This window comes from Pipistrellus hanaki (genome assembly GCF_964339955.1).
Source record: "Pipistrellus hanaki genome assembly, chromosome: 3".
Lineage (NCBI taxonomy): Eukaryota > Metazoa > Chordata > Mammalia > Chiroptera > Vespertilionidae > Pipistrellus > Pipistrellus hanaki.
The window spans coordinates 110,710,117-110,722,767 of record NC_140505.1 but is presented as its reverse complement, the minus strand read 5'-3'; the positions used below and the strand labels follow the sequence as shown (position 1 = coordinate 110,722,767).

Sequence of the window (12,651 nt, the reverse complement as noted above, 5' to 3'; positions counted from 1 at the left end):
CTGTGGGCCAGATGCTCCCCACTCCTAGTCTACACAGCAGCCCTGTGGAATGCAATAGCATCTCCATTACTCAGGGATTTAGGCGAATTGGGTAACCAGCTGAAACACAGGGTTGTTCAGGGAAGAGACAGGATTTGATTCAGACATGTCTGAAGCTGACCTTCATTCTCCTACTGTGCACTGGCATAAACAACGTCAGTGGAAAACTTAAGCCTGTGTTGTGTCATGGGCCGTCAGAGTGGGGCTATGCATCTCTGGGATGATGTACCCTCCCTGTCAGGCGGGGCTGGCTTTGTGAAGGCCTGTGCAGTATGCTGGTGCAGTGATGGGAGCAGAGATCTCCCTTCTCTGTCAGAGACAACCAAAAGCAAGCAGAGAGAGAGACCGGCACTTTGTACCAGTGCTCTTCGGGGGCTCCTGTTAACAATCACCGAGAACTCTTTGGACTGAGTGTCCGAAAGGTGCCAGCCACTGTTTGAGGCACTTTGCATGGATTCTCAATAAAACCTCTCATCAAGCTGCTGAGGTCGTCATTCCTGTTACCCACATTTCACAGATGAGATTTTTAGAGTTTAGGTAAATTTTCCAAAATTCTAAGAATGGCTGCCCCAGCACAGTGTTGCATTCCACCAAGACAGATTTATGAGGAGAATGTTTTTATATGTGTTCCCACGTGCCCCTGGGGCTCAGAAAGATGATATGGTTCACCTCAACGGGCCCCTGAATTCCTTTCACTGTTACCCTAAACATATTGGACATTTATTATAAAGCAAAAGCATCCTTCATTGATCTAGGCCTATCCATAAAAAGCCTTTTATGTCCAATCTCTCTTGACAGAGATGTTCTTTTTCCCCTCTAATGGGTCTGAAAATTAAAGCATTGGATGAAAGAAAAATTTATACCTACTTTTAGAATCATCAAATGTATTTTTTCTCTCTTCTGAGGCTTCTGAAACACTAAAAGCTTCCAATATTCCTGCCTGGATCTTTGTCTCAATTATTTACCACTGGTGCTTCGTGCCGGGCTGGTGTCTCAGGTAAATCGGGTGTTTTCACATGTGCTCAGGATGCTGGCAGCCAGAGCTGTTTTCAACGGCGTGGAAATTTGGGGCAGTGGCCCTGGGCTGTGTTTTGAGGAAATACCTAACTGCTTCTCAGAAATCAGTTACGGGAGCTCCCAGACACCAGAGCTGGAATGCTGCTGCCAGTGAGACAGGATGGAAACCAGCCACTGAGACCACAGGCTACGGCCTCTCCACACCCCTTCTTTCCACCCGTTACCACCGCTGGCTTTCCCACATCTGCCATTCCTGCTTCCTTCTCCGTCTCTCCCAACATCAGTGAGAATCCCAGCCACTGTGAGCCAGGTGAGAATGTGGGGGTGACCTAGTGCCTCCCGCCAAGAGGAATCTGAAGCACAGAGAAGGGTCTCTCAGAAAGCCTTGAAGCCTAGCTTCTCGAGCGCCATCCACCCTCCAGCCTCCAGCCTGTGCTCACTTTCCTGGCCTGCCTTCTGCATGCAGGGAATGGAGAAGGTCACGCCCAGCAGAATTCCCGTGAGGAAGAATACTGGGTGTTTTCAAAAGAAATACTTTGATGAAGTTCCTGGTGGGAGAGGGTGAACCCCCCAAGGACATGTTCAAGCTGTGAAAGACAGGTGCAAATTGCTAAGTGTGAGGGTAGGGGAGAAGGGTAGTTGGAGAGGGGAAGAGAGAGGAAGAGCAGCTCTCTCTTTCCAAAGAAGAAAATGGCACCATCAACATGGGGTGGGAGTGAGGCCATGGGCTATGTATTTGACCCCTCCCCACAACCCAAAGAATTCAGTAAACATGTTCACTCATCAGATATGTGGCACGGCATAGGACACCAACCAGGGGGCTACGTTTGGCATCAGTGGGCACATGCTGTTCAGGGGAGAGAGAGACTGTGTGTGCCAGCAGGGACCAGAGGAAGCCATTCTAATATCAATCATTCCATAAATCTGTAGAGAGAGCTTTGGACTTGGTGGGGAGTTGAGCCAGCTGCACCTAGATCTCTATAACGCAAGGGAAGACACCTGGGCACAAAGATGTGCGATACTATGTTTGGGGCAGCGGAGGGAGCCTCCCGCAGTGTGTGCCTAACGCTGGCCCTCAGAGTCTGAGTCGCAGGCAGAGGAGATACCCTGGGCCTGGCTGGAGCCTGACCTGCAGAAAGAGCTGAGAGCCTAGTGCAAGGGCAGGACTCCCTCAGAGCTGAACTCAGGTGTAAGGGTGTAGGGGGAACAAGAGAAGAGGAAGAACACACACCCCGTAGCAATACCTTTTGGTGTACCGAGGGGCACAGCAGCCAGAGACCAGACTCCATGAGTCATGTGTCCTCTGCACAAAAGCCAGGCCCCTCGGGTTCAAGTCAGCATCACATTCAAATAAACAGCCCAAAAGATGAAACACATTTATGAGCCGTTCTCATGATTAGTTGCATCTGTCAAATACCATTTATAGAAATCAACTGTGTAACCCACAGCAGTGCTTACTAGAGCTCCTTTCCCTGTCTCCCCGGTGCTTTGCACACCCTGCAGCTGCCTCGTAGTCAGACTCTCTCTATTGAAAACTGTGTCTTTATCCCTTCCCTCTCCCTTTCTCCTCTGTAGCGTGTAGCTCAATTTAGCCTCTTCAACTTGTATTCATTTTCTCATATTACCCTCAAGAAAGGAGAGTCAAGGAACTGATTCAACAAGCAAAAATCCTTCCTTTTCCCTCTATCTGTTGATGCTCAATTCTCCTAATTGTGCCTCACAATGAGGAATAGAGCTGGAGGGGGGGGGAGGGGCAAAAACAGAAATTTCCTGGAGGGCCAGTGAGAAGGAGACGCGGGCGGAAGCCGAACTCTTAGGTGAGAAGGGTGAAGGAGACTGGCACACGGACAGTAATACCTCTTATCACTGCCACGGAGGGAACATAAGAAATCTAAACTTTGCCTGTGCCTCTTCATCTTGATAAGTTCCCCACTTAGGAGGATAGAGAGGTGATGTTACATTGATGCTGAGTGTGTCTTCTTCACCATCACAGGGAAGGCAAGACAGCCGGAGAAGGATTCTCTCTTCTCTGATTGGAAAGTAACAGTGTTAGTCAGTAATATTCAACAGTCCCTCTCAACCACATCTAAGAACCTCATTTCAGACCCTGAATTTGCTAGAGTCACTTTAATAAGGATTTTCAAAGGCAACGCCTAGTCTGTGGCTTAGAAGCTTCCCCAGCAAGCTTTCAGTCGCGTCATGTTGTCACCAAGTGAAAGAGCTGAGAGTGTGTCATGCCCAGGCTTCTCGGGGCTTTGGCAGGAGAAGTGACCTTGTGATTCTGTCTGCGTTCCCTTCCCCAGTGGTGTGAGCAAAATGAACAGTGCAGACGGCTTCGCCTGCCTGAGCTGCTGGTGGCCCCACTGCACCGGCTGACCCGGTACCCCTTGCTGCTGAAGAATATCTGGAGAAGGAGTACGGACTCCACTGAGAAAATCATGATCTACTCCATCAAGGAGAAGGTGGAAAAGTCCATCCGTAAGTCCCTGAGACAAAGACCCAGCTCAGTGGAAGCTGAATGGAAGGGTTGGGGATGGTCTTGGGAATGATCTGAGCTTCATCCTAGAAGGCAGTTCCATTGACTTGAGGTTATGGCTCTGGGAAATCAAACACACACACAACAATGGGTTCCAGGCACATCCTGGCGATCCCTGCGAGAACTCCGGCAGAAGTTTACGCAGGACGTGGCCGTCTCCAAGGCTTTCTCACGTGTGAGTTCAGGCAGGAAAAGTCCTGCTTCCCATAGTTGAAGGCTTTGTTTTTCGTATCCATGCTGAACCCAAACACAAAGCAAATAGGAATAAACACCACGGGGGCTCTTTCCGGAGGGTAAATTACCATTCATTATTTTTAGGTCACCGAAAGCCTGGGCCAATCTAAAAATAATGCCAACTGCAATCTTTAGAACTGAAATTTGGGGTTGGGGACAGAACAACCCTTTGGTGAGTTAAGTTTATTTGGGTAGCTCTGTATAATTAAATTCAAATAAAGAAGGTTATGATATATGCCCACAAACCAAGATTTCTTGGGAATGTCAAAAGGGAGCAATTCAAGTTTATGATTATCAGCTGTACAGAAATGAGATATTTCTTTTTTCTTCTGCAAGTTTAAAAGTAAAATGACCATGCAATGGGAGTTTTTAATTTTTTGCTCAAATTCTAAAATGACTCGAGGAACTGGAATTAAACTTATCAACTGAATAAGACAAAAATTCAATTAAAAATAGACTTTAAAACTTTTAAAGTAATTTGAAGATTATTACTCATTTTAATAGCTTTGTGAAGAAGATAATAGCATTTTTTTCTGCAGATTTCTCAATAATACATGGATTTTTATTGTTTGGGAAAGAGATTGCTGTGGCCTTCCTTTAAGTCTATGAGCTTAAAGAGAGTGAATTCTCAAGAATTCCCCCAAACATGTGATTCTACTATGGGTCTATGATTTTCCCTCCATGGTACCCCAAATAACTTCAAAGCCTCAATAACAATCTTATTATAAAATGTTGGAAAATTAATACAACCCTTCACAAAAAAAAAAAAAAAGCTTTTGCCAAAACAAAATAATTATCTTTATCATGAAGCAAATGTATGTTTTATAATTAGGACAAAAATATATGTTGGCCCTTTTTCTCTTCCTCTAAGTATAGGCTATGTGGTGTAGGGAATAAGAGAAAGCTACCAGGGACTTTACTTGTATTATTTAAATAAAAATGCACAATACATCTTACTTTATTAAATTATTTAAATTGTATTTCTCTTTGCAGGACGCTGATTTCAAATTAGTGAGTTTTTCTAAGACATTTAAACTGCAAGCACTATGTTAAATGAAATTAAGACATGGTTTGGTTCTGGGGGTTTGGTTCAGTGTCTCTAAATTATTACTGTACATCTTGGTTAAAATTTATGCTGTAATGTCACGTGAATTTAAAAATATATTTAATGTGCCTTGTCTTTCAGGGGATCTTGAAGGAAAAGTGAAGTGGCTTGATAATTTTCAAAAATGTAGACATCTACAGGAGATTATAGTGTGGCCTCCACTTTGGGATAGAGATAAAAGGTTTTTCATTCCAGAGGTACAAAAAGGATCCATTGGAACTTATGTTTGGCATTCCACTAGGAATACACTAGTCTTTACTAAGTTCCCAGCTGTCCACTTGGATACTAAATCTAGTTTTATGAGCAAGAACTACAGCTTTTTACCACGTGGCCTTGTATGTGGGGAGGCTGACATCATCACGTCATTCTTGGGGTGTCCTTCTGAGGGGTGTGCTCATTCCTTCCCATCCCCGTGTCCATCTCCCAACATTTCTAAATGTCTTGAACTTTATAAACAGAGTGCACTGCCCCAGCTCCTGGAACCTGTCCTCAACCACTAACAACCTCTCTTTGATTTCCTCTCTTGTTTTGCAAGTGCCTGAAACACGTTTTTAAAGAGCACATGGCAGAAAACATCCTGTCACCAACCAGCAGACACCTTCTCTATGAGGGAAAATTAACTCTTGCAGGTAAGTAGCTTCTTTCTTGAAAGACCCGACATCTTTGCTACCATGTAACTTGTCTAATTGTTGCTAATTGAAGAGTGTCAAGAGTTGTGTTTGCCTGTGGCCAAGGCCATGGAAGATGTGAGTCAGAGAATACGCTCTGGACTCACACACGTGTCAGTCTGATCAAAGACTTCACAGCATAACTAGCTGTGTGCCCTTCATTTTCTATCTATAAAATGGGATAACTATTTCATAAGGTGGTTGTTAAATTGGAACACATGAAGAGCTTAACTCAAGGTTGGGAATATAATAAGCAAACACTCCACATCAGCTGCTATCATCATTTTACTCCTCCAATGAGCTGGGCAATCATCCCCTCGGTGTTCATTGAGAACCTGCTATGTAACGTGTTGTGTTAGGCAGGTATCACTGGAGGATATAAGGCCACTATTCTGTATAATCCTGTTCCTCCAGTTGGGAAGCTCTGCTGTAACGAGCAGATCTGCAGGATAAGTTCAGGAGAGAGAGAGAGAGAGAGAGAGAGAGAGAGAGAGAGAGAGAGAGAGAGAGAGAGAGACTGTGGTGCCCGAGTACCCAGAAAGGGCTATATGTGCTCCATGGGAGTAGAGATGGGCTTGAGGGGGACAGAAATGTGGAGGTCAGGGGGAGGACCTCCCAGATGAACAGCAGAGCAGAAGAAAGGGCTCGGAGGCAGAAGCCACCTGGGAGAAGAGGCTCTGGAGGAGTGGTTAGGAGAGGGAGCCCTGGAGGCTGGCTGCCAGGCCACCTCCCAGCTCGGCCTTTTCTGCCTGTGTAACCTTGGCCCATATACAGGAATCTCCCCGTATTGTCATAAATGAGCTAATGGATGTACAACCACTGAGAAAGGTAGACACAAAATCAGTGCTCAATAAATATTCTCATCAGAAAGGGCTGCCTGACCAAACTAGGAATTGTATTCATTCATTCCTTTGTTTCTGCACAAAATCTTGACTGAGCACCTACTGTGTGAGAAGCCCTGTGGGTTGTGAGGTTGCCTATTTATGGTAGCATGAGATCTGGCGGGGAGAGTCAGGCAATAACTCTGTATTCAATATACAGTTGTTGAGAGTCTGCTATATTTTAGCTCTGCACGTCAGGTTGGAATGTGACCCCTACCTAGCTAGGGATGGTAGACATGCCCGGCATTTCACATCAAAGGACTTCTGCCCTCATTTTCTCCTTCCAGTGCGTTATCAGAAAAGTTACACTTAATCCCAAATTATAGGTGAGAAGTATGAGGCTCAGGGAGGTTCTGTATCATGTTCAAAGTCACCCGGAGGTTAACAACAGAGTCCAGGCTGCCTCAGTCAGTGGGCTTCCAGAATCACAACACCTGGCTAGAAGGTGAACAGAAGGATCCAGCCAGGAAATCACCAGTGACAGGTGATAAGCTTAAAAAGGTGCCTGTGAAGGAAGAGTCATCAGAAACAATGCACAGAATGGCGTAGAGAAAGAGACCAAAGCAGAGAGACCAGCCCGGAAGCTCCGCAGTGAAGCAGGGTGAGGCGAGAGGACCCAGAGCCTGTGTTTCCCAACCCTCTTCACCTGTACCGGGGGTAGGGAACGTCCGGCCTTCGGGCCACGTAAGGCCTGCGGAATCATTTGGTCAGGCTCTGCCCAGGCATTAGGGGGGTGAGTTAATTAAACGTTTGACCAAACATAGCAGGCTAATTTTTAAGTTGATAATTTTGTATTTTATATGGCCACAGATAATTATAAATATGGAAATGGCCTTCGGCAGAAAAAAAAAGGTCCCCCACCCTGCTAGATCACCACCCTTCCACTTTCATTTGGAAAGATAATGATTTTACATTGTCCTTGATGTTATTTACAATTTTAAAATGTATATATCGTGACAAAATCAAATAAAAATAATGAAGCAAAGCACAGCTCTCTGTTCAAATATATGCCTTGCACTCCAAAATTGGCCTCCACCTGGAATTATTAGAAGTTTTAATCCCCTCTATCTACCAACTTCCCAACACTGGGAGATGTGCTGGCACATCCTAAAATGTTAGACATGGGCCTGGATAGAAAAGGATAAACGTGAGAGATATTTCAGAGGCAAAAATAGGAGGACTTTAAGACTGGCAAAATGGCCAAAGAGGAAATGAGTCAGTGCTTTCCAGTGTTGTACCTGAAAGTCCGGTTGACCACACTGAGGGAGGGAGAGTGAGGGGGTCAGGGAGGCAGTCTTAGGGGTCAGGTGTGGGCAGGATGGGAAGCCACATGGAAGTTGAGTGAACAAGGCAATGACCAACTCTGGTGACGTCTAACATCCAGAGCTATGTTAGACGCACATCCACAAGTCACGTGGCTTTGGGGTGCTTGTGGGTGGGAGACTGACCTACGAAGGAGTCTTTACAAAAAGACCCAACTTTTCAGAAAAAGTTTCTTGTAGAGTCAAATGTGGAAAATGAATATGAACCTCATCAACATCACTAACTCCAGACACTTGCTTAATGCCATGTGCTGTGTGGCTCAGATGGCACCGGAGAGGAGGCAGCATCAAGTTTAAAGTCACGGGAGCATGGACCCGGAGTTGGCGTGGAGATATGGTGGGGGTGGGGGTGCTAATGTTAGAAGAAATGGGACATCATTTTGAATGAATAAAGCCTTAGACCAAGAATGATGATACCTAACCCGTACATTTTGTTTCCAAATTTATTTCAGCTTTAAAAACTGTACTAGTCTAACCAAATAAGTGTATTTTCTCATTCCCAGAAAGTACAAGTTTTTATAACTTCAAGCATCACCAACTTCTCATTGGAAGCCATGCCAGAATACCCTTGGCAACTGTGTTGCTCCACACAGATTGGCATTTCTAAATAGGAAAGTGAGTAAGGTGCAGACGGATAGGATGGCCTGACAGCTGTGACACTCAGAGAACACATGCTGTTCAAGCTGCTGCAGCTCGAAGTGAGGCAGGAACCAGCTCCCTTCTGAGTAGTGCGATGAAGCCCCCCCGGACTCCATGAGGAAAAATAAAGACGTTTCAGACCTGGCTGTGCAGCACTTAGCTAAACAGAATCTCATCTCATGAAACCACTTGGTCAAGGTGTTTCACTGGCTGTAATAGCTTCCAGCTGCCTGGTGACAAATGTGAACAGCCTGATTTTATGCTTACAGTCTTCCTCCAAAACCATCTCCTTTTGCCTGACCATGTCTACTGGTTAACACTACCCATTTCTGAATGTATCTTATCTTAAATCTTGTTTACATGTTTGTTACGTGTCTGCTTTCCATAGGATTAAAGCTCCTTGGAGGCAGAGTCTTCTTAATCATTGGCACAGGGTGGGAAGTCAGCATCTGTTGACTACTTGGTGGGACCACGAGGGATTCAATAAATAGCTAAAAAAAATCATCAGTTCCTAGACTATTTTGTAAGACATAGAAGATCCTTGCAGCTTGTTTGTTAAAATAAAATACTTAAAATTAGCAAGAAAATAAAACTATTTCATTTTGACAATAATCATCAACCTAATCTATATCTGAATGGCACAGAATGGGGAAAACAGCATTTAACCCTCCCAAAGGTCTAATGTCCAATGCCTCATTCCTAGTGCCATGTCTGTGTTAATTAAGATGTTGGTTCAGCCGTTGGAGACAGAGAGATAACCATCGCTTCAAAAGACAAGTCTACTTCTCTGGCATGTAAAACTGGGAGCTGTGTGACAGCTCTCCTCCACTGCGCCATTAGGGGCCCAGGTTTCCTCTGCCTTTTTGCTCTGCCATCCCGGGTGCTGCTTTCTTCTGTGTGGTCCCAGAGGAGTCTCAGGGTGTCTAGCCGGTGTCTAGCCGGTGGGAAGGGGAAAAGGACAGGAGAGCAAAGCCCAGCTGTTTAAGGGAATGACTCACAAGTTGCACACTTTTGCTCTATTCCATTGGTCGGCGGAATTTAGTCACTTGGCCATATTTAGCTTCCAGGGAAGCTGGGAGATGTAGTATTTATTTGCAGGGAATATGTTCCCATTAAAACTCAGAAATTGCATTACTACAAAAGAAAGGAAATGTTTTGGTTTTTTTTTTTTTTTTAGGGACAATCAGCAGTTTTGCCATAGGCTGATTTGGAAAAAAAAAAAAAAAGTCTCTAGTAGTGATGGAATACAATGTTTTTAAAATATTTAAGGATTGAATAAAATATTTATTAAAATATTTAAGGTTGAATAAAAGGTCTAATTTCTTTTCTATGCAAATATGGAAAGAATCTTTCTTTACTTCAAACTTAAAGAAGTGGAGGAAATAGAAATGAAACCTAAGTATTTTGTCTACTAATTTAATCTTAGTCCCCTAGCTCTCAGGGATAAAACTATATGAAAAAGAACTTCTAAAATAATATAAATGAACAAAGTAAATAGAAAAATGAAAAATATTTACTGATTTTAAAAATATTTACTTTACGTATCTGTCACATTCCCCTCTGGACAGACTGTCTTTTCCTCTGCAATCACTTAAATTTAACTATTTCTCCTGCTAACTTCTATGTGATAATGTTAGAGAAGGGGATACCCTATTCTAACATTTGATTTCTCTTCTACCACTGGCCCTTGCCTAGAGAAAAGTAGAAAAGCCTAATTGCCTTAAGTTACTATCAAAAGTTATATAAAAAAACATTTGTAAATATAAAGCTATGTGAAGAATATTTGAACCTGTAAGTTTTGCAAAAAAAGTAGTTGTAATGATTGCCTTAGTCAGCTTTGACTGCCATAACAAAGCACCATACCCTGGGGGTTTAAGCAACAGAAATTCATTGCTCATATTTCTAGAGGCTGAAGGTCCAAGGGCAAGTTGCCAGCCTCATTGGCTTTCTGGTGAGGCTCTGCCAGGACCCCTCCTGCTCCAGGCCCACACAATGGCTCTCTCTAGTCTCTACTCTTATGACACTAATCCATCTGCATTAGGGCTCCACCTCAAGTCCTCATTTATTTTCATTTCCCCATTCCCCAAACAGTCACACTGGGGACTTAGGACTTAATCATATGAATTGGGGGAGAGGGCACAATTTAGTCCACAGCAAGGACAAAACGCCCTTTTTGGGGTAATGCTTACCTTTGCCAATGGCCTCCCAGATGAGTCAAGAGGCAAAAATCCTGTAAGTTTAATAAACTGAGAGATGTTTTTTTAGCTTTCTTTGAAACCATTACAATCATCATCCAAGTTATCTTAGGTCCATGTGACACACATCACAAATACAATGTCTTTAGATCTGTGAGCTTGAGCTCATGCCACGTCTCTGCTTTAAGGAAGAAATCGTTCAGTGCCCTTGCAGGTTTCTGATCCAGGTGAGCTGATGCCCCGAACTGCTGGCCTGGTGTGCCAGGAAGCCCTGCTCGATTTGTCTCCTAAGGAATTCTTTGGTTTAAATAACAGAAATCCTTCAACTTACAATTTCCAACCCCAGTTTCACTTTCTCTCCACAGAAAGTACCAGATTCCTAGATGTTTATCTGTTTCTCTTTGATGATTTCCTCTTAGTTACGAAAACTAAGCGCAACAAAAAGGTAAATTCTGCTTTTTCTTAATAATTCTGCTAAATATGTTCAGAAATATTTCTAAATAAGTTGTGTTAAAAATACAAAATGTTTTCATACATCAAATTGGGATTCACCCTCTAAAAATGGAAATATTACAAAATATTGGCATTTTGTCAATAACAAAAGCGAGTTACGTTTCTTAAGGATGTCAAAGGATGTGTACATTTTTAGCATAACTTGGTCTATATTTTTTTAGGGTAAGTCCCAGTGGCCACAGGACTATTCCTGGCCTGCCTGATCAAATGCAACCCAATGCTTTTGTCCACATTAGTCCTTTCCCCTCACCCAAATTGTTTCCAGTGAATGCTGCTGGGGTGGGGAGGGTGGGGAGGGTACTCTCTAAACTGCCATGTGCTGAGGTGTTACCCATCACTCCTTCTGATGGGAAAGCTCAAATCCTTCCTGGAAAATAGTGATTTGGGGGCTTTGAGTAGGAGGGAATCCTGCTCTCTCAGTAACTACCTGGATATAAAATTGACACTTGCAGAAGCCAGACAAATGTATACTTGGCATCACAGACAAAATGAGCCAACTCAAGGTTAAAGTCATTAAATCTCTTCTGAAAACAGGGATTTTCCCCATTACTTAAGTATTATGGCCCCTATTATTGTTGTTACTAATTAAGGCATGAGTGTCATGGTCTACTAAAGGCTCCCATTTCCCAGTCTGTCCCCTGAATGGTGTGAGTGATATTATGAAGGGGACCTCCTCTGAGGTACTCAAACACTTGCTCTTAGTTGTAAGCCATCAGAGACATCTAATTCACCCACTTCATATATATATACTGAGTGACCAAATTATTATGAGATTTGAACACATAATAATCTGGCCAGTCAGTGTATATCCTATATAATAAAAGGCTAATATGCAAATTGTCCCCTCGACCAGGAGTTCAACCAGCAGACAGGCTGGCCAACCGCCGATGTCCTAGCCAGGCTGGCTGGACCCCACCCATGCACGAATTCATGCACTGGGCCTCTAATATGTATATGTATGTGTGTGTGTGTGAATACACACACACACACACACACACACACACACACACACACACTCTGAGTGGCCAGATTATTATGCATTCAGAGGTCATAATAATCTGGCCACTCAGTGTATATATTGATTTTAGAAAGGAAGGTAAAGGGAGAGAGAGATAGAAACATCAATGATGAGAGAAGATCACTGATGACTGCCTCCTGCACACCTCACACTGGGGATCGAACCCATAACCCAGGCATGAGCCCTGACCAGGAATCGAACCATAAACTCTGGTTCATGGATCTACACTCAACCACTGAGCCACACTGGTTGGGCCCACCCACTTCTTTACCAGAGTACTAGCCTTACACACATATAAGATCATGAGACTAGATATCTCAAATCTTTTAAGAATCTAAGCTTCTAGATGATATGTTGGTTAGTTCAGCTCAATAATTTAAGGATCTTTAAGCACTAAAATAGACACCCATTGATCAATCTATAAATAGGTGAATGGTCATTGAGGATGAAATGGATATTTGAGAATATTAAAAATCATAGTTTT

At 43.5% G+C, this 12,651-nt stretch overlaps 1 protein-coding gene across 1 annotated transcript in view; it reads left to right on the top strand.

Moving 5' to 3' along the window:
- PLEKHG7 (pleckstrin homology and RhoGEF domain containing G7) overlaps window positions 1-12,651 on the top strand; it is a 45,346-nt gene that overhangs the window by 25,921 nt on the left and 6,774 nt on the right. The window contains exons 9-12 of the mRNA XM_084880339.1: window positions 3,360-3,534; window positions 5,013-5,128; window positions 5,467-5,560; window positions 11,002-11,081. Of these exons, the coding sequence (XP_084736465.1) occupies window positions 3,360-3,534; window positions 5,013-5,128; window positions 5,467-5,560; window positions 11,002-11,081 (465 nt within the window). The remainder of the gene's footprint in view (window positions 1-3,359; window positions 3,535-5,012; window positions 5,129-5,466; window positions 5,561-11,001; window positions 11,082-12,651) is intronic.